We start from the raw sequence: 22,843 nt of genomic DNA, 5'->3' as shown, positions 1-22,843 counted from the left end.
ACTGATCTTACTGAGCCCATAGGCCAAAAATATTTCCTGACTCACCCTTTAAGAAACAGTTTGCTGATGCCTGATATTACCGCTAGATAATTTTCTGTAAAAGGGAATCTTGAGAGTCCTGTTTTAGAAAAAGGAATTTGCAATTTGTTAAGGTGAAAAGGAGAAATTCTACCTTATAGACTTGTAAGTTAGCAGTAAACCAAGAATAATAGTGTATATGCTGAGTTACTCTGCCATATTCTGCTTCTACAGAAAACAGGTCTGGCCTTTTCTGGTAACAGACTATTAATTCTTCATCTAAAGCCTTGATTTTCCAAAAGAGGCAGGAGCAGTGGAAGGATTTTGGTTGGTACCATGTCAGCAACATCCCTAACTATAGAGGCATATGGCATGAGATCAAGTAACCCAGGAATACTGTCACTTAACACTCTTACGTTGAAGAGTTAGGACCTGCAACAGGGGATGCAATGCCAAAAGCAAGGACATTTTCCAGTGATCAATCTGTTAGAAACTAAGGATGCTCTGAATGTACATTCCCTATCTTGTTCTGAATATTCTGTAATCTATTTGCCCAGGGCTGGAGCCGGTCATGTCCCCACTTCTTTTGAAAAACTTTATCTCGGGGCACCTGGGTAGCTTAGTCGATTAAGCATCTGACTTTTGGTTTCAGCTCAGGTCATGATCTTAGGGTCATGGGACTGAGACCCATATCGGGCTTCCCTCCTCAGCCAGGAGCCTGCTTCCCCTCTCTCTCTCCCTCTCTCTGCCCCTCCACCCACTCATGCGCTCACTCTCATGCTCTCTCTATTTTTCTCTCTGACTCCCCTTCTCTCAAATAAATAAATCTTTTAAAGAAACGCTTTCTCTCTTGCTGCCCTAACTGCAGTAAGTGAGGGACAATTGTAGTAGCCTTTGCCTTAATTCTTTGTTCTTTAGGAATGAATAACCATACAATCAAGTAGTTGGCTACCCACGTTGAAAGGACTGCCTATTAAAAAAAAAAAATAAAAACCAACAGTGATTTGTTGTCCTTTTATAGTGAATGATACTTAAGTAACTTTCTTCTTAAGAAGGTAATTTGCTTTTAAGATTGTTTTGTCTGGTATCAGTTCCTGATAATATTTTCCTTATTTCTGTCAAAAAAGAAAGGAATGAAGGAAGGAAGAAAGAAAGAGCAGGCAAAACTAAAGCATGACTACTTTGGCTTCAAGTTTATCTATTTAATTTGAAAAATATGATGGTTTCCCAAATATGTTTGAAGGCATTATCATGTGGAAATGAGGTTAGAATTGAACTAATGAGTGGAGACAGTTTTGGCTACATAAGATACTGTGAATACTGTTGCTATATAATAAATCACTCTGATAACTTAAAGGATTAAAACAACAACAGTCATCTTCTCAACCTTCATAGTTTCTGTGGTTCAGGAATTCGAGAAGAGTTTGGCTGGACCGTTCTGTCCCAGGGCCTCTTACGCATTTGTAGGCCAGTGGTAGCTAGAGCTGGAACAGCAGAGGGTAGACAAGCATAGGGTAGTATGAGGGTGGCTTGGCATCTACCTTCACTCAGTTTCAGGGCTTCTCCATACAGACTTTCCACGTGGGCTAGTTTGAGCTTCCTTGTCATGTGGAGACTAGGTTCCCAGAGTCAGCATCCCAAAAAGAGTAAGGCAGAAGTGCATGGTATTTTTATGATCTGGCCTTAGAAGCTGTATAGTGTCACAAAGACCTACCCAAATTCAAAACAAGCAAGCAGCCCTTCCCACGCGGTGGAGGAGTTTAAGACCAGCACCTGGGGTAGAAGATACTCTTAAAGCCATGTGTGGAAAAAGACAGTCTGTGCATTTTACCCATGAGGTAGATCTTTCTTATACTTAGAATTGGTTAAAAATGAATCATACCAATAAAATTCCCCAAATACTGCTAGTATTTCAGTTTAAAAATGTGTTTTATATTTCTACTGTGTATTAGACTTCCCAGATGATATGGTAGATTAATAAGGATATAGTCTCCGTTGTCAAGTATTTCAGTCAGACGTCACACCAACAAAAACATAAACTAGTGGGACACCTGGGTGGCTTAGTTGGTTAAGCATCAAATCATGATCTCAGGATGGTGGGATTGAGCCCCGCATTGGGCTCCATGCTGGGCATGGAGTCTCCGTAAGAGTCTCTCTCTCCCTCTCCCTCCTACTCCTCCCTCCTTACTCACACTCTCTCTCTAAACAATTAAAATTTTTAAAAATTTTTTTAAATTTTTATTTAAGAATAAAAAACTAATGATTTAACATTGTGATTTACTAACAGCATATACAGAATATTTTGGGAATACCTAGCACACTGCCTAGCATGTAGAAGTTGTATATTATTTACAAATTTGATCCTTAATGTGAAAAAACTAGTACTTATAATCATTGAGTAAATATTGAGCTTCAGTTCTATAAAGGGAAGTGTTTCAGTAACTGGAAATAATGAGTAAACAGAATAAAAGTACATGGAACTTACCTTCTGATTTAAGGGGAGAAACAATCAAATATGTGGTATGGTAGATGATGGCAAGTTCTGGAGAAAGATGAAACAGGGTAAGGGTGCTAGAGCACCATAGACTGGGGGAGGTGGTAGTTATTTTATAGAGAAGAATCCCAGCAGACTTCTGCTCTATTGTGTGTGTTAGCCAACTGGATCTATTTCTGTTTTTTACAAAGTGTGATTATATATTGGGAAATGTAGTTAGTACTCTGAGGATGAATTTAGCACTTAACATAGCAAATGAGGAATTGAATTCATAATTTCTATCAATACTCAACTACCAAGTGTTACTGTTGATAATAATAGTGTATATGTATATATGTCTATATATATATGTATATATGTAAGAAAATACTTCTTTTGCTACCACATTAGAAAAATAAGCAGATGAGCAAGATTCTATAGATTTTAATGTCAGTTATTTATGCATATTTTATTTAAACTTAGTATTTTTCATCATTCATTATGATGCATTTTCTGTTCCTCGCAGTTTTTTGGTAGAACTCATTTTAGTGTAGTATGAATTATACATGAGCTAATAAGGAGGAAAATATTTTTATGTATGTAATGACAACAAAAAGTAGCTTTCTCTGCACATGAATAAAGTACAGTTAAAGCCCTACCATAAAATCTTTGTAAATACAGTAACTATGCTTGGGGGTTTACTGTTGCCTCGTGTACATACTAGGCAAGTGTATTGTGTGGCAGTTACTACAAGTTTCACATTGGTCTGCATAGAAAGCAAAAAGCTTGCTTGTTGCCTTAAGCCAGTGCTCTTTTACATAGATGGAGAAAGAAAAATGAATGATAGCTTGGAAGATATGTTCGATCGGACAACACATGAAGAATATGAATCCTGTCTGGCAGACAGCTTCCCCCAGGTGGCAGATGAAAAAGAGGGATTGTCAACTACCACAAAGAAACCAAACAGTAAGGCTATTTTCTTTTTAATTATGGCTTCTCAGTTACACTTATATCAGTACACTAAGTCAATGAGCTAGTTAACAAAGACTTGATGAGGTGTATATTAATAACTAAAATTTTGTATTTCTTATATAAGTTTCTTATAGATAATGAGATAATTCCAGGCCAATTAAAGAATTACAAGAAAATAGCTCAGAGAGAAAAAAAATTAGTCCCTTTTATTAAGCTTCCCCTTATATTACTATATGACCATAAAATATTCATCAAAACTAAGAAATTAATCTTGATCGAATACACAGATTTCTTTGTAACTTGTGCATAAAGTTCATAAAAAAGTTTTGGCAGGGTTCTTTGTTTAGTAATTATCATTGCAATAGAGTTGGAAGGAAAGTGTTTTGCAAAAAATTCAGACTAATTCTCTGTTTGAATGCTTTACCTTCCCAGACAAAATAATGTGACTCTATGTATCAGTCTTTTTTAAAATTCTTTTCAAGGTGCCTCGGTGGCTCAGTCACTTAAGTGTGCCTTTGGCTTGGGTCAGGATTCCAGGGTCCTGGGACTGAGACCCACCTGGGCTCTCTGCTCCGCGGGGAGCCTGTTTCTCCCTCTCCCTCTGCCCCTACTCAGCTCTCTCTCACTCTCTCAAATAAAGAAATAAAATATTTTTTTAATTAAAAAATAAATAATAAAATTACTTTCAATTAGAAGCAGTAGTTTAGGGGTGCCTGGGTGGCTCAGTGGGTTAAAGCCTCTGCCTTCAGCTCAGGTCATGATCTCAGGGTTCTGGGGTTGAGCCCCGCATCGGGCTCTCTGCTCAGCCGGGAGCCTGCTTCCTCCTCTCTCTCTCTCTCTCTCTCTCTCTCTCTCTCTACCTGCCTCTCTGCCTACTTGTGATCTCTGTCAAATAAATAAATAAAGTCTTTTTAAAAAATAAAATTAAAAAAATAAATAAATAAATAGAATTTAAAAAATAAAAATTAAAAAAAAAAGATGCAGTAGTTTATAGTGCAGGGTGGGAATGAAAAGAAGAATACTCTAAGTGAATCTCTTAACTAAATAATCTGAAATGAAAGTTAAAATACTTGCTAAATGTCTCTTTTCCTTTTTGTGAGTAAAAAAGTAGTCTAATGCAAAGGTTATATATGAGCATACCTTCTGCTATGGAATAGTCCACCTTGATTATGTTTTCCTTATACTTCCCATTGGGTTTAATAAAAAAATACAGCCCTTATTAGCTCAAAGTAATTGAGACCCTAACCAAAGGTACAGAACAGCATGGTAGCTTAGTCTGTAGCAAAAACTTGATCCAAGCCAACTTTTGTGATAAAAGTTTACAACTGTTCAGTTCACTTTTTTCCCCCTAAGAGCCTTTTGCTAATTGTTTTCACTTAAGGGGGGGGTTATTTTTTTTACAAGATATAATTAATTTCTGTCCTTTTTTTTCCAAATTACTTCTCACATTGACCATCCCAAAATTTCTTCTCACTTATCTTTTGTGGCAATTCCGCACTGTTGTTTTGCTCTCTGGAAAGTTCTGCTTCCTAGAGTATCCCAAGACTGTTTCTTCCTCACATATACTTTTCTCTCGTGCTTCTATTAACTACCTCTGCATCTCTAATTTGTCTTCTCTGATAAATCCCAGTCCTGCATTTCTTATAGGAAATATAATGTAAATGCAAATGCAAATGCTACTTTTGTGTCTTTTTAACAACTTAAACTTAGAATATCCAAACCAGGTTCCCTTTATTTCTTACCAAGTGACCTTTTAGGCTTTTTCATTTTTCCCAGTCACCTAGGCATATAGTTTAGGATTTTATTCTTCATATATGTATTTGAGAACAAGAACATGTATTTCATGTTCTTGACCCTCATTTCACAAAGTTCTACCTAGTCTTTCCTCACAGGAAAGAACAAATTTCAGGGAGGATATCAAAAGCGTGGTTCTAGACATGTTGATACTTACTAGACATTCAAGTGGAAATATTAGTAGATAATTGATATGTGTTGAGTTTAGACAAGACATCCAGAATAAAGAAATAATTTAGGGGGCAGGAGGTCAACAGCAAGTACATGATGGTTCTTAAGACCATGAAACTGAGTGAGATCACCCAAGTATAGAGAAGAGAAGCATTTCAAGTTCTGATCTCTGGGGTATGGCAACTTTGAAATGTTGAAGAAAGAGGGACGAGCAAAGAAAATTGAAAAGGAGCTAGAGCCAGTGAAGTAGGAGGGAATCAAGAGTATGTGCTATTATGGACACCAAGTGAAGATGTTTCTATATATTCATCAATCCTAGCTTTGTCCTCTCTCTTCTGAACCCCAGACTCAACTCCGGCTACCTATTGGACATCTTATGAGAACCTTGAACTTAATACATTCAAATCAGAAATTTTTATTTTCTTACCCAAATTTGGGCTTTCCCTGCCTTTCCTGGTCTCATTAAATCTCAGTAACTATTCTCCCAGTTACTAAAGATAGAAATTTGAAAGTCATATTTGACTTCTTCTTTACCTTTTCATGCCCAGTCTGATACTCTGGCAGTACCATCACCAAACTATGTTTCATATCACTTCTCTCCATCTCTATAGCCACTGCCCTAGTCTAAACCTCTCTTCTCTCGACAGTTCTACTGCAGGCCTCCTGACTGGTCTTTTATGACAGTTGTTCCTCCACTCCAGTCCATTCTCTGCAGACTCAAAACTCACTTATTTTAAATGTAAACTAGATTGTATTATCTTCTTATTTAAAAACCCTCAATGAGAAGGTATTTGAATGGCCAGTAAGCACATGTAAATATGCTCAACATTATTGGACAAGAGGGACTGAGATAACTACTTCACACCACTGAAATGGTTAAAAAGATTGGCGCTACCTAACATTAGCAAGAGTGAAGAGCAGCTGGAACGCTCACATTTTGCTGTTAGGGATATAAAATTGTACTGTGGAAAGGAGTTCAGCAAGGTTTATAACAGTTTTACTGAGATTTGTCAGGTTTTTTTAAAGTTATGTATACACCCACCGTAGTACCCAGCAATTCCAGTCCTAGGTATATGAAGAAAAGAAACAAAAGGTGTTCACAGAGCATTGTGTTCAAGAATGTTCATAACATAGCTATTTGTAGCAACTTAACACTAAAAACAATCCAAATGTCCATCGACAGGTGACTAAATATGAATTGTGGTAAACTCATATAGTGGAATACTACTTGTCAACAGAAAGGAGGGTATTAGACTCAGCAATGAATCTCTAAAAGTCCTTTGAGCTAGAAAGATCCAAAAGATGGAAAATACATATTATATAATTCCATTAATACAAAGTTCTAAAACAGGCATAACTAAGTTGTGGTGGCAGAAATCATCGCTCCATAGAGAGAGGAGAGAGACATCAGAGAACAGTCATCTGTTTGAGAAGCAGAGGAATAGGAGTAAACATTTAGGGGCAATGGAAGTTCTCTCTCTTGATTCGGTTGGTAGTTGCACAGCAGTAAACATTTGTCAGAATTAATCAGAGTATCTTAAAATCAGTGTGTTTCTTATATAAATTATCCCTCAGTAAAGTAGTCTTTTCAGAAGTCTTCAGTGGTTTGCTTTGTATTCAAACTCCTTTCAGCTTCCAGGGCCCATCATAATCTGGTGCTTGCCCACATATCTGATCTCATCTTTCCTAACACCTTTCTTCACTCAATCTTGACCACACTGGCCTTCTCTTAGTTCTTATAACATACCAAACTTTTTCCCATTTCAGGACCTTCACCTAGAACATTCTCCACTCCTGCTTCTTGTGGCTGACTTCTTTTTATTCATCAGTTACCACCTTTCATATCCTTCCTTAGAAAAGCCTTAGCTGTCGACTTACTTAATGTCTTTTTCCCTCACTGTGGTGTAGACTCCATGAGGATAGGAGACCTGGTTTCTCTTCTTGAACATTGCTTGTCCAGAACTTAGTACCATGCGTGATTAATTTTTTTTTTTTTAAGATTTTATTTACTTATTTGACCGAGAGAGAGAGAGAGATCACTGAGCAGAGAGCCCAGTGCAGGGCTTGATCTCAGGACCTTGGGATCATGACCTAAGCCGAAGGCAGGGGCTTAACCCACTGAGCCACCCAGACGTCCCATGCATGATTAATTTTGATTATTTGAATACACAATAGCAGTTGCCTATTTGGGTCTAGACAACTTGGGATTTGGGTCCATAAGCTTTTGTTCTTACTTTGTCACCAATTTTCTGGTAAAATTCTTTAACCTCAATTTCCTAGTTAATCTACTTCAAAGACACATTATAAACATCTGCAGGACTGGGATGCCTGACTGGCTGAGTCCATAGAGCTTGTGACTCTTGATCTCAGGGTCGTGAGTTTGAGCCCTACACTGGGCATAGAGCTTACTTTAAAAAAATCAGCTGGACTAGTAAGTGAAACATATTAAAAGCTGCTTATTATTGTTTGGTGCCAAATGGTAATGGTCATCAGAATAATTCTTTTGAATGCTAAAATAATTTTATATACAATCTATACATACGTACATATGCTTTGTATATACAGTTTTTAAATCTAAAATGGTTTTATAGGTAAGATTTTTATCTCTAGTATTTCTGAGGTATACAAGATAATCAACACCCATCTCATTGTTCAGATGAAAAAGGAAGAGAAAATTAGTTACAGAAAACTTAAACAAGTTGCCCAGGAGCCTAGAGTATGAAATCTGAAAAAAATGGAAGTTCTGATATAGGTCATTCTTGTTCCAAAAAAGCCATTTCTCAGTTCTGCATTCAGTTCGTGGTATGTGTGTTTTGTTTACAGTTCCTGGTGATAAACAAGATAAAGTCAAACAGAAAGCATTTGTGGAGCCATATTTTAAAGATGATGCAAGGTAAGTTGGTCTTGATTAATACCAGCGATGTGATTGGAAGTACAACAGAACTATCTTTGTCAGAGTACCTCTGAACTGTTAAATTGCTACTTTGGTTAAAATCAAGTTTGTGTCATTACCTTATGATTTAACAACAGAGGGACTGAAGCATAAAAATGACAAATTTACAAATAAGGAAATTTATATTCCCACTACTCTTCTTTTGACAGTAGTAATAGTTATTTTCTCTCTTTTTTATAACAAATGATTTTATTCTTGTTCTGTTTTAGTAGGGACTTTATATGAACTTTAGGAATTTGTTGTATTATATATTGTAACCATTATATAGTATCAGATTTTAGGTAGCAAGCTTGAGAATTGTTGTGTGAAGATTTTTTAAACCTTTAAAGAAAAACTGCGCATCTTATATTTTGAACAATAATGCTGCTTTGTGCCTTTTATTCAAAGATGGCAATTCCTTTTGAGACAAAAAGCACAAGCAGGAGGAGGGGCAGAGGTAGAGGGAGAAGCAGCCTCCCTATTGAGTAGGAGAACTCAACATGGGGCTCCATCCCAGGACCCTGAGATCATGACCTGTGCTGAAGTCATATGCTTAACTGACTGAGCCTCCAGCTTCCCCATAGATGGCAAATTCTATAACTTTTAATCATGTACTAATCATTCTAGAAGTGAATTTAGGCATAGTAATTCAATTCAAAAAAAAATTTATTTCTTTTTTTCAAGTTATGTTGCTAGCAAATTGAGTCACTTAAGAAGCAAAGTTTATTTTCTACTTATTTCTGTTGAGGATTTTAGAGATCTGACAGGCCAAGACAAATTTTTATTGATGCCTGTAAAACTCTAATAGATAAGAGCTGTTGTTTTGTTACTAAATGCTTAATTCCTTTATTTACCAGTTCTCCAAAGAAATAGTACCCTAGCATCCCAAATGTGACTAGGGAGTTTTTATATGTGGGGTCATTATGAACTAATGGATTTAAATGTTTCATGTGTTTTAGTCTAACTGCTAGGGTTGCTCATTGCCACAGTTAGTCATTGTTTCTAGATCTTTCAGGTGGACAGTTAGGATTAAGGTTTTTGTTTCCTTTTTTAAGATAACTACACTTTTTCACATTGATAGCACCAGTTCAAGTTCAGAACTTTTTATGTAATAACCTCTTCTGTCTCACATCTTACCTACTTCCCCCGAATGAGAATCCCACTTCTCAGTGCTACAACATAATTTCTCATTTAACTTATTTTTTAATATATAGAGAAGTCTCAGAATAATATAAACTATCACCAATAATATGACTTAGGAAAATGGTTTAAGATGTCTTTTGGGTTTTTTGTTCTTAAGATATATTCTATTGGAACAACCATGTTATCTACATTTTTTCATAAAAAAAATTCTGAAAGCGAAAAGAAAAGGTATATTCTGAATGTACAGTCCAGGCATTGTGTTTTAAAGCCATTTGGAATAATTACTTTTTGTGTAGATGTGTCACTGTGACTCAGTCCCTGGGTTTGTTTTATTTTGCCTTTGATTTTGTAGTTTCTTTTATCTTTAATTCTTTTCCTAAATTATGTAAAATACATACATGGTATTAGAAGCTACAAAACAGGGTATATTCCAATATAGCTGGCTTCCATCATTGCCCCCTCTACCATATTAGCTCCCTACCATTTGTTTAAAAATAGAGTTGTCAATCCATTTTAAAAAATAAAAGTCAATATCTATACAGAAATATATAGTCATTCTTTCTCCCCTTAAACAAATGGTAGAATACTATGTATACTTTTTGTGTTTTGCTTTTGCTTTTTTCATTTAAGTATATATCCTAGAAAATCACTCATAATAGCGTATAGTGGTATTCCGCATTTCTCTTTTTAGTTGCACAGTACTTTATTGTTTGTACCATAGTCTATTCCTTAGTAATGGGTATTTGGAGTATTTACAGTTATGCTAACACTGAACGCTGCAGTGAATAATGTTGTACATTTTCTTTTTATATTGTTGTGTATCTTTGCAATAGAGTCCTTAAAGACTGCAGAGTAAGAACTGTCATTTCAAGCATTTGATATTGAAAGTCCACTAACTTCTTAAAAATATGAGTAATTTTATATTATTCTGAAACCACTAGATAGCTGGAGACATAGGAGGTGGGTATAAGGCATGAGGATGGCAAAAATCTTAAAATTAGCACTGTTCCTTTCCCCACAGACAATACTAGCAAACCCTGGTTTTTGTTTTGTTTGAGCGACAAGAAGCTTAGTAATCTCTTAGGGGATGCTTTAAGGTCTAGTACAGATGCCAGTCGTAGGAGATTCCCTACAGCATTAGAACAACAGTAGCAGAATAAACAATACTCAGAGAAGGTACAGCCAAAATGTACCCTATATAAGCTTTTAAGAGTCCATAAACCATTTGAAAGAAAGCAATTTTTTATCTGTCCTTTTAACTTACAGATTGCTCTAAAGTTGAGAGTTCTTGGGCTTAAGCCCCCACAGGATCTATAACCTCGTATACTTTGACATAGAGCAATTAAAGCTTCCCTTTGAGACAGAGTGCTTGCCAACTAGAGGGGCAGGGGATCAGAACACTTCAGAGGAGTAGATACTGTCCCAACAAGTTGTTTTACAAATCGGTTTTTGTGAGTCGGGCTCTTGAAGCTCTCTGGGGATGTTTCTAATATAAACAGATATGTATACCATCACAAGTCTTCATTTACCTATTTTGTAAGTTTGGACTTTTCTATATTGAGCTTTAAAACTTAAAGCAGGATACAGTATATTAAAAACATCTGTACTTCTGCTTGCTTTTTCTTCCCAAAGCCCTCTATACCTCATTAACCCATAGCTCAGTGGCTTTGAGCCTCCTAGGTTCCCAGTAGTTCTCAGTAGGATCTGATCCATTTAAGGACAAATGCAAATAATTATTCCTAACATTTTGAAGAATCCAGGGGGCATGGAGGCAGAAAAAGAAATTTTTAGAGTGTGCCTGGGTGGCTCAGTGGGTTAAGCCTCTGCCTTCAGCTCAGGTCATGATCTCAGGGTCCTGGGATCGAGGCCCACCTCGGGCTCCCTGCTCATCAGGGAGCCTGCTTTCCCCTCTCTGCCTGCCTCTCTGCCTGCTTGTGACCTCTCTCTCTCTGTCAAATAAATAAATAAAATCTTAAAAAAAAAAAAAAGAAAACAAAAGAAATTTTTAGAGAAAATGGCACATAATAATATACACAGAGAAAAATATCCTTTTGGGGGGTGGGGGAGTGGGTTAGCCCAGAAATACAAGTTCTTAAAGAAAACTGAGTTAATAGATAGTTACTCTCTTCCTTGGTTATGTTATAGAACACCAATTCCTGGCTTTAATAGTACAGTATTTCTTTCTAAATTAGGTTATTTTAGGGGCACCTGGGTGACTCCTCAGTTAAGCATCTGACTCTTGGGACACCTGGGTGGCTCAGTTGTTAAGCAACTGCCTTCTACTCAGGTCATGGTCCCAGGACCGAGTGGGGATTGAGCCCTGCATCAGTTCCCTGCTCAGTGGGTAGCCTGCATTTCCTTCTCCCTTTCCACCAACTTGTATTACTTCTCTCTCACTGTGTCTCTCTGTCAAATAAATAAAATAAAATCCTTTTTTTGTTAATTAATTAATTATTTTAAAAAAGCATCTGACTCTTGGCTTCACCTGAGGTCATGATCTCAGAGTTGTGAGATCGAGCCCCATCAGGCTCCATGCTCAGTTCAAAGCCTGCTTGGGATTTTCTTTCTGCCTCTCCCCACAAGCCCCTCACTCTCTCTCTCTCTCTCTCTAAGTAAATACATAAAATATATTTTTTTAAGATTTTATTTTTCATTTATTTATTTGAGAGAGAGACAGTGAGAGAGAGCATGAGAGGCGAGAAGGTCAGAGGGAGAAGCAGACTCTCCATGGAGCTGGGAACCTGATGCGGGACTCGATCCTGGGACTCCAGGACCATGACCTGAGCCGAAGGCAGTTGCTTAACCAACTGAGCCACCCAGGCGCCCTAAAATATTTAAATAATAATAAATTAGGTTATCTTATATATTATATTCAGCCAATCAGAGGCAAAAATAGAAAGTAATAGTTATCTTTTCCAGTTAGAAAACAATATACATAAAAATACCTGACATACAGTAAGCACCTAATAAGGATTTAATGAAGAATGCATGAAAAAATGTGTTTTTCTAACATACTTAGTAAACATTTCAAATTAAATGAATGAATGTTTGGGGATTATTTCTCCTTTGGGCCCTCACCTTCATTATTTAAAAATCTAAGCCAAGGGACGCCTGGGTGGCTCAGTTGGTTAAGCAGCTGCCTTCGGCTCAGGTCATGATCCCGGCGTCCTGGGATCGAGTCCCACATCGGGCTCCTTGCTCAGCGGGGAGCCTGTTTCTCCCTCTGCCTCTGCCTGCCATTCTGTCTGCCTGTGCTTGCTCTCCCTCTCTCTCTCTCTGATAAATAAATAAAATCTTTAAAAATAAATAAATAAATAAAAATAAAAATCTAAGCCAAAGGTCTTTGTAGTAACAAATGGATTAATTTTTAAACTTAATTCATTTTTCTTCCAGAGAGACCGGCTTACAAAATTTTCCTCATATTGAGGTAGTTCGGAAAAAAGAAGAGAGAAGAAAATTGCTTGGACACACATGTAAGGAATGTGAAATTGTAAGTACGAATGTGAATCCTGTCTGGTGGGTTTTTTAAAATACGGCTTTATAGATTAGAAATGCATGATTTAAAAATCATAGAGCTATATTTTTATGTAGAAACCTCATTTGACCCAGGAACAGCAGGATGGGTAAGTAAAGAGCACACTGGCTGTGACTTGGAAGATCTAAATACTTGGAAATGAAAGCCCTCCATCTGTCAGATTTTCATTAAGTGAATCTGGAACCTAAGCCCTCGTCTTTTTACCAACTTAAAAACATTTGTGCCATTTTTCTTTTCTGTGTTTATTTGTATTTGTTTAATTTTTTCCCCCTAGTGTTATATTACAGCAGAGGCCCTTCCTTATTCATAGACTATTTGGGGAAAATTCTGATATTTTAGTAGGAAACTAACATTTATTTCTTATCCCAGCACTCTCAGGAAATGAGATATATTCATATTTTTTTTTTCTAAATAACTGGTACAACTATAATCTCTTTTTTTTTTTTTTAATAAATATATATTTTTATCCCCAGGGGTACAGGTCTGTGAATCGCCAGGTTTACACACTTCACAGCACTCACCAAAGCACATACCCTCCCCAATGTCCATAACCCCACCTCCCTTCTCCCAACCCCCTCCCCCCAGCAACCCTCAGTTTGTTTTGAGATTAAGAGTCACTTATGGTTTGTCTCCCTCCCAATCTCATCTTGTTTCATTGGTTCTTCTCCTACCCACTTAAGCCCCCATGTTGCATCACTACTTCCTCATATCAGGGAGATCATATGATAGTTGTCTTTCTCTGCCTGACTTATTTCGCTGAGCATGATACGCTCTAGTTCCATCCATGTTGTCGCAAATGGCAAGATTTCATTTCTTTTGATGGCTGCATAGTATTCCATTGTGTATATATACCACATCTTCTTGAGCCATTCATCTGTTGATGGACATCTAGGTTCTTTCCATAGTTTGGCTATTGTGGACATTGCTGACATAAGCATTCGGGTGCACGTGCCCCTTTGGATCACTACGTTTGTATCTTTAGGGTAAATACCCAGTAGTGCAATTGCTGGGTCATAGGGCAGTTCTATTTTCAACATTTTGAGGAACCTCCATGCTGTTTTCCAGAGTGTTTGCACCAGCTTGCATTCCCACCAACAGTGTAGGAGGGTTCCCCTTTCTCCGCATCCTCGCCAGCATCTGTCATTTCCTGACCTGTTGATTTTAGCCATTCTGACTGGTGTGAGGTGATATCTCATTGTGGTTTTGATTTGTATTTCCCTGATGCCGAGTGATATGGAGCACTTTTTCATGTGTCTGTTGGCCATCTGGATGTCTTCTTTGCAGAAATGTCTGTTCATGTCCTCTGCCCATTTCTTGATTGGATTATTTGTTCTTTGGGTGTTGAGTTTGCTAAGTTCTTTATAGATTTTGGACACTAGTCCTTTATCTGATATGTCGTTTGCAAATATCTTCTCCCATTCTGTCAGTTGTCTTTTGATTTTGTTAACTGTTTCCTTTGCTGTGCAAAAGCTTTTGATCTTGATGAAATCCCAATAGTTCATTTTTGCCCTTGCTTCCCTTGCCTTTGGCGATGTTCCTAGGAAGATGTTGCTGTGGCTGAGGTCGAAGAGGTTGCTGCCTGTGTTCTCCTCAAGGATTTTGATGGATTCCTTTCTCACATTGAGGTCCTTCATCCATTTTGAGTCTATTTTTGTGTGTGGTGTAAGGAAATGGTCCAATTTCATTTTTCTGCATGTGGCTGTCCAATTTTCCCAGCACCATTTATTGAAGAGGCTGTCTTTTTTCCACTGGACATTCTTTCCTGCTTTGTCGAAGATTAGTTGACCATAGAGTTGAGGGTCTATTTCTGGGCTCTCTATTCTGTTCCATTGATCTATGTGTCTGTTTTTGTGCCAATACCATGCTCTACCAAGGAGTGTGGTTTCAATACCAAGGAGAGCAGCAGAATTCCAGAGGAGGAGAAAGCAAAGCACGGAACTCATGGCTTTCTCCCTGTGATTTTTGAGTCTTGCAGTTAAAGTAATTTTTTTCTTTTTCATTTTTTTTCTCTACTTTTGCTAAATTTTTTAATTTTTTTAAATTTTTTTTTAATTTTTAAAAAATTTTTTTAACTTTTACCCTTTTCATTTTTAACGTTTTTTAACTAGTTTATCTAATATATATATTTTTTCTTTTTCATACTTTTCTTTCTTTGTTTTCTTTTTTTAATTCCTTTTTTTTTCTTTCTTTCTTTTTTTTGAACCTCTTTTTATCCCCTTTCTCCCCCCTCATGATTTGGGATCTCTTCTGATTTGGTTAAAGCATATTTTCCTGGGGTTGTTGCCACCCTTTTAGTATTTTACTTGCTCCTTCATATACTCTTATCTGGACAAAATGACAAGGCTGAAAAATTCACCACAAAAAAAAGAATAAGAGGCAGTAATCTCTTAACTTTCTCCCCACTCTTTCCTAAACACAATGCAATGAGCAAGCTCTATGTCATCCTTAGAACACAATTATATTTTCCTTTTATACATTGGCTATCTTGGACTATTGAAGTAAAAGTAGTACTAACCCAACCATCACTAAATATCTCGGGCAGGCTCTGTGTTTTCTTGAAACATGTTTTTTAATTTCTTCCCTTGCTGTCTGTTGGCTTTTAGGCGCTTGCCTCTAGTGATTTAGTTTCCTTTAAATTTTCCTTTTAACAGCTGTGGGTTAGAAAATTTTATAACCAGCAAATTAAAGTTATTTATGGATAGCTTGTAGTGCAGGTGAGTAAGCATTTGGTGAGAAATAGGCTCTTAACTAACAGTGGGAGTATAGAGATCGCAATTTTGGAAAGCAGTTTGACAGTACAAGCAAAATCTGTATCATGAATTTTCGTAACACAAATTTGAACTTGTCATGATTTCTTAACTAAAGACCATGGTCAACCCTCCAGTTTTGAGTTAAAACTGTAATTCTTTACAATCTGGAACTAACACTACCAGTTAGAAAAAAGTTCTTGAAAACACAGATTCCTTCCTTCTCTCAGGAATCATTTCCTGTATTATTACTCAGGCTCTAAAAACCATTGTCTCAGGGTGCCTGGGTGGCTCCGTCAATTAAGTGTCTGCCTTGCAAGCTCCGGTCATGATCCCAGGGTCCTGGCATCAAGCCTGAATCGAGCTCCCTGCTCAGTGGGGAATCTGCTTCTCCCTCTCATTCTCCCTCTATGCTTCCCCTCCCCTCAAATAAATAAAATCTTCAAAACTAAATAAATAAAAACCATTGTCTCATACATTTTATTTCAATATTTTTGTTGTTTAAGATAGGGGATAAATCTGTTCCCTGTTAACTCTGTCATGACCAGGAATGAAAGTGCTAGTCCTGTGTATTTAAATACTATCTCTATGCTTACAGTTCTTAAATGTATCCCAATGTTTTCTACCTGTGGAATATGTCATACACATGTGGAAGTGTAATAATCTTCTCACATTTCACCATATCCGAAAGCAAACAGTTTCTACCGCTGATTCCCAAACATCACCTGAGTCTCCTCTATCCCCATTCTTCTGGCTGTTTAAACCAAAGTTCTTATAGTTATCTTTTCTTCTTTCATATCTCAGTAATGGATCTATCAGCAAATCCCACCAGTTCTATCTTCAAAGTTATCCCATTTCCATGCACTTGATATCACCACCACTATCCGCCTGGACCAAAGCTCCATTTCATCTTGTCTGGACTATTGAAATAATTGGCTTCTAAGTGCTTTCCTTCTGTTGCTTTATTTTAATCAACTGTTTTTGGAAAGTCGTGTTAGATCACAGCAAAACTGAGCAGAAAGTACAGAGAATTCCCATATACCTCTGTCCTCGTTTTTCTTTTCTTTTTTGTACTTGTCTCCTCACAGTGTATGTTTTTGTTTGTTTGTTTTTTTAATGTTCTTTCTTTTTAAAGAAAGGTATTTCTGAGATGTTAATGGTTTTTATTGCCCCCAGTGGGGAAATTAGGATTAAAGGTCCTTCTGTCGGCACTAAGTGCTTCAATTCCTGGGCTCCCTGCCAGAGGATTGGGAGTCCGGGATCCTGGGTGTCAAGGGGCAGGACGGGGCCTGAGAGCAGCAGCACCGAGTGGCTTGGCTCGGACTGACGTCTACTGCATTTCTGTCTTCACTGTGTGCTTTCTAACACAATGATCTTTTGCTGTCTAATGATCTTTTTAGAATAAAAATTAAATCATGTCATTTCTATGTCCGAAACCCCTACATGTCTTCCCATTGCACTCAGAAATAAAACCCAAAGCCCTTATCAAGGACGACACCCCACTTCTCTCTGGTTTTATCTTCTGCCACTCTCCCGGTTGCTCACTGTGTTACAGCTACACCGGCCCACTGTTGCTCTTGTATGTGTTGTAATTTGGTGGCAGGGTTTCTCTAAATTGATTGATAATCATGACTCTCTAATTAGGGTCATCCCATCCCATGTCCAGGCTAAGGTAACCAAGACTTGTACTCACAGCAATGAGAAAGATGAAAGAGATAACCCCCAAAAAAGTTGTTTCAGAGGTATTCAAAACACCTTTCCTTCAAACTTAAGTTTTAGCCCTTAGTCTGCCACTTTCCATAGAAGATATTGTCAGTAAATCATCAATTTGATTTTCAGTTTCTCAAGTATGATGTGGAATTAGCTGGATTGTGTGATCCTGTCATGTGTTCTATTAAGCTTTATACTGCTGCTTTGTTTTCTTAGGGCTAGAGCTTGAAGGACTTGTACATTTTTTATATACAAATTTTAACCTTGTTTTTATGAAGTTCAAATTCTTTGGGTTGCAATTGCAAAAAATCATATGTCTTTGATCCTAATTGGAAAAAAAAATAGTTTAAAGGGGGAAATCATGAAGGTTTCAACATTCAAAGCTAAACTTTTCATTTGTAAAAACTTGGATAAGAAAATTACTTCAAAACACACATGTTATATCCAAATAACAACTAAAAAAGGTACTGTTCAAAGTACAGTTTTGTTATTGGTCTGTTAGTTGAATTTGCACAAGTATATAAATCAGCTCATTACTCAGCATGCCGTAAAGCTAAACTGGCATTTGGCGGGGGGGGGGGGGGTGTTTTGGTTTTTTTTTTTTTTATTGTAAGACCTTATTGATAAGAAAAGCAGCATATTGGTTTACATTGTGATACAAGCTCCAAGCTCCTTTTCTCATTTGTGGAGCAAACATTTCACAGACCAGCACTAGTTACTGTTAGTATTAATTACTAATATTATCTTCAGTGAGTGTTGTTTTCCTTAACGTGCTGAATACTTTAACTGCTTTCTTTAGTAGCTTCTAGTTTATAATCAATAAGCCTAACAGTCCCTTTATTATTTCTAAGTGAAAAACTTAGCAGTTTTTATTATTAGTATTATGCAGATATTCCAGCAGAAGAAAGAGAAAAGAAATTGGCTTCCTGTTCAAGACATCGGTTCCGCTACATTCCACCCAACACACCAGAGAATTTCTGGGAAGTTGGTTTTCCTTCCACTCAGACGTGTATGGAAAGAGGTGAAAGTACAGATTATAACATTTTGTAATTACTTTTTTAAAAATACTATATATACCCAAATCTAACCATTTGACTTTTCCCCCATGGTTCCTCTTACCTTCTGCTCAAGGGCTAGTTCTTTGACATAAAAACAAATTCCTAGGGGCGCCTGGGTGGCTCAGTGGGTTAGGCCGCTGCCTTCGGCTCAGGTCATGATCTCAGGGTCCTGGGATCGAGTCCCACATCGGGCTCTCTGCTCAGCAGGGAGCCTGCTTCTCTCTCTCTCTCTCTCTCTCTCTCTCTCTCTCTGCCAGCCTCTCTGCTTACCTGTGATCTCTCTCTGTCAAATAAATAAATAAAATATTTAAAAATTAAAAAAAAAAAAATTCCTAAAGTTAAAAGGCTCATCTTTAACTCTGAGTCATGCCATTGAAATCAGAGATTGTGTATAATCACTTTAATATGATTGTGCATTCAATATCCTTATCATTCAAATTTCAGAAAGTTAATTTCTCTTATAATCAAAATGACTTAGTAAAATAATAACATTACAAAAGTTGCTAGCAAAGCTATATTGTTAAAAAGAAAGCATCTTCTTAAAGCAACTAGTCTGAATTTTAGCTTTTAAAACCTCACTTACGAATGCTGGGTATTTATAAACCACATCTGAGTAAAAAGAACCTTTGTTTAGAGGACTGTTGCAAGTAGCTCGTTCAAATATGGCACTGACATTTAATATGATTTGAGAATGTATACAGCTTTGAAGATGAGGATATCAAGTAGTAAGATAGTTTTTCCAAAAGGTGCAAAGTCTCTTGTGACTATTCCCATATTTTCATTTTCCCCATTAACAAGCTGAATTACATTCCCTTTGACATAATGATGCTGCTTGGTCATCAAATAGAATTAAACAATCTAGATAGAGCCTGTGTTTTTACACCTACCATGACCTTAAGGGGATATGACAGAATGCAGACCACGTGATTCGAGATGCCTTAGGAGAATCAGGTGGTTGAAGAGTATAGGGGCACGTTTAAAGAAGTAGCTGCCACAGAAAGCCTTTGATAAGCACCTGGAATTCTAATAGTGAAGAGTTCTTGTTTAGCGGTTTGTCTCCATTTGAAACCTGTAGGAGGCAGACTAGGAAAGGACTCATGAGCTCTGGTTCCGGAGGTTAGACCGATCTTGGGCAAAGTCCCAGCTCTTCCACTTCCATAGCTTTGTGAACTTGAGCAAGTTCTTTGACCTCTTGGGCCTCCGTCACCTCATCTGTGATGGAGATATAGTGGAAGCTACTTCAAAGGAATGTGAGCATTAGCTGAGATAATGTATACAACACATTTGATAAATGTTTGCTGCTATTATTGTTAGTATAAATGAGGAAACTTATGCTAAGTAGTGAAATCATTCATTAACATTGCACAGCTAATAATCAGAGGATCATGTAAACTAGAGTGCATTAAATAAGACAGATGTTACATGGTATATACTGAAAGAAATACATGTTGCAAATACAATCTTCTAAATTTGCCATTTGTTTTTAAGGTTACATTAAGGAAGATCATGATCCTTGTCCTCGTCCCAAAAGACGGCAGCCTTACAATGCAATGTTTTCTCCAAAAAGCAAAGAACAGAAGACATAGATGTTGAAGCAAAAGCACAATAGGGGGCAGTTTGTTTCTTTTTAGTTATTTATAGTTAAAGTTGGTATTAAACATTGATTTTTTTTTGATCTCCTGTAAACTGTCTTATAAATCATTTTTCTATTGAAAGTGTTTTTAAATGGCATTTACCCACCACACAACTATTTAAAATGTGGATATGCTTATGTTGTATTGTCTTGTTTTTGCGCCTTTAAAACAATAAGGTGCTTTCATTTTGCACTCTAACTTAAGAGTTGTTTATTTACTTTATTTGGTAATACCTAATTACAATTTTGAAAATATGATAGTTGTAGACTGTGATTTATTGCCTTTCCTATCTTTTCTTTTTACTCAGCCTCCCCTTGGTATTTACATTCAGCAGTGGCTTTGTGTTTTTCATTCTCTTGAACAGTTGCACTTCTATGGGTCATTCCAGTGTCAGATATTTATATCTTAAAAAAAAAAAAAAAAAAGCTAAAAATTTTAATAGTCCTTTAAACTTCCCAGCTTCTTTCTTTTGTTTACTTGAAATGTGTTACTATTCTGCAGTGCATTGCTTTGGAGGCTCAATCACAACCACATATAACTATGTTACAAATTAACATAGTTCTCTGATCTGATCATAATATTCCAGGTCTTCACATGGCTCTTTTCATTATACTTTGCTGGTGTAGTTTTCAAGCTGAATTTGTGAAGTTCTTCTCTGCTCATGTGTTCAAGTTCAGTAGTATTGTTTCTCTGGAATGACTGACATTATTAACTTACAATTTGGCAACAAAATAGATTTCTCCATTCAGCAAATTTCTGTTCCTCTAGGACCTAGTATCTGAGTCATCAAGATGGCAGACCACATCTGTGTCACCATTTCCGGTGGCATTTTCTTTATCGGTGCCTTTTTTGAGTATTTCTTTAATCCATATCTTGACAGTACTGCTTAAGCAGGAGAACATGAAACACTGAATGGAATGCCTCACTGAAATCTAACTGTTTACATAAAGCCCTTCTCAAGAGTCCTAAAAATCTCTGCTTAGTCTCATCTTCATTGATCAAGGTTCTCATATGAATAAATGACATCAGTTTGTGTTCTTAGAGAGGATCGCAAAAGAAATCACATACAATGAGTATCTACTATAAGTCAGACCCCTTATGAGCATGCACGGCTGGGCTCTGAATGTGTTCTGAATTTTTTTACAACCCTATCATAGCACCTATTCAGCACTTTTCTTCACTTCCCAAATTGTTTATCCTATGTTTGATTTTTTTCCCTGTTGGCAGTCAACCAACGTCTCCAAAATAATAGCAACCATTCAGCGGTAACTTGCTATAGGCCAGGAACTGTGTTACACTCTTCACATAGATTTTTCTCTTTTAATCCTTGAATAATCTTGTGAATTCATTTGTCAGCTTAACATTTAAGCTGCAAAAAAAAATGGACCCAAAAAACAGATTCAACAACAAATGACTGCTTTTATTTTTCTCACATTAAAAAGTCTGGAGGTCAGCAGTTTAAGGCTCCTCAGTGCAACCCCATGACGCCCTCATAGACCCAGATTCCTCCATCTTTCTGCTCTTTCATACTTTGCATGTGGCCTTCAACCTTGTCGCTATCAAGCAGTTATGCCACCTCCGTCATCATGTCCATGTTCTAGACAGAAGGAAGGGAAAAGAAAAATACATGTCATTTGCTTCTGTCCCTTTTAAAGTTTTCCACTTTAAATAAACTTGGGGATGGGGATCGGGGGCTTGGCGCCAGGCTGGCTCAATCAGAAGAGCGTGCAACTCTTGATCTCAGGGTAGTGAGTTCAAGCCCCGCATTGGGTGTAGAGAATTATCACTGAAATAAATAAACTTGAAAAGTTTTCCAGAAAGGGACAGCTGGGTGGCTCAGTCGGTTAAACATCTGCCTTCAACTCAGGGCATAATCCCAGGGATCTGGGATCAAGTCCTGCTTTGGGCTCCTTGCTCAGTGAGGAGTCTGCTTCTCTCTCTGCCTGCTGTTCTCCCTGTTTGTGCTACCTCTGTCAAATAAGTAAAATCCTTAAAAAAAAAAAAGAGGTTTTCCAGAAGGCCCCACCCAATAACTTAACCTGTTTCTCAAGGGCCAGGAATTAATCTCTTGGCTACCTCTGATAACTGAGTTGAAATTAGAGCCCAGGATTGCCTCGTTCCAGAACCAGAGCTTATATCCACTGTAGTACGGCGGCCAGAAATCCGAGAGACACCTGCATTTGAACAGGGCACCACAGGATGTGCAGTTAGAGCTTTATACCTCCAATGGGTTTTCCTTTTTAGAAGGAAGCCTAAGGGGTGCCTTGTTGGCCGAGTGAGTTGAGTGACCGACTTGGTTTCTGCTCATGTCGTGATCTAGGGGTCCTGGGATCGAGCTCTGTGTGAGTGTGGAGCCTGCTTGAAAGACTCTCTCTGACCCTCCCCACTACATTGCTCCCACACTTTCTCAAAGAAAAATATATCTCTCTCTTTTAAAAAACATATATAGAAAAGAGTAATAGGCACCCTAAACAGACAGGAAGCAAGACATTGTCCTCCTGGTAGCTTGACAGTAATCCAACCATTCGTAACTAGCATTTTTCATTTTCTCTAAAGGTCAACCTGTGAGGTTAGGTAAACTGAGGTCCCTCTTTCTTTTTTTTTCCCCCCTCCCCTTTTATCTGTTATTGGCCAGCTCTACCTTTTTTTTTAAGAT

The 22,843-nt window shown here is 37.4% G+C and overlaps 1 protein-coding gene across 4 annotated transcripts in view; it reads left to right on the top strand.

Annotated features, from left to right (window-relative positions):
- The window catches only part of RBBP8 (RB binding protein 8, endonuclease), a 115,516-nt gene extending 95,075 nt beyond the window's left edge, over positions 1 to 20,441 (top strand). For all 4 annotated transcript variants that reach the window (XM_044243285.1, XM_044243284.1, XM_044243282.1 and 1 more), the window contains 5 exons: positions 3,314 to 3,457; positions 8,252 to 8,321; positions 12,897 to 12,993; positions 18,375 to 18,516; positions 20,042 to 20,441. In XM_044243285.1, the coding sequence (XP_044099220.1) occupies positions 3,314 to 3,457; positions 8,252 to 8,321; positions 12,897 to 12,993; positions 18,375 to 18,516; positions 20,042 to 20,139 (551 nt within the window). In that variant the 3' untranslated portion in view covers positions 20,140 to 20,441. The remainder of the gene's footprint in view (positions 1 to 3,313; positions 3,458 to 8,251; positions 8,322 to 12,896; positions 12,994 to 18,374; positions 18,517 to 20,041) is intronic.
- Positions 20,442 to 22,843: the final 2,402 nt, after the last annotated feature.

The sequence above is a fragment of the Neovison vison genome, chromosome 3, assembly GCF_020171115.1.
Source record: "Neovison vison isolate M4711 chromosome 3, ASM_NN_V1, whole genome shotgun sequence".
In the NCBI taxonomy this organism is placed as follows: domain Eukaryota; kingdom Metazoa; phylum Chordata; class Mammalia; order Carnivora; family Mustelidae; genus Neogale; species Neogale vison.
This window is presented reverse-complemented; position numbering and strand designations above follow the sequence as displayed.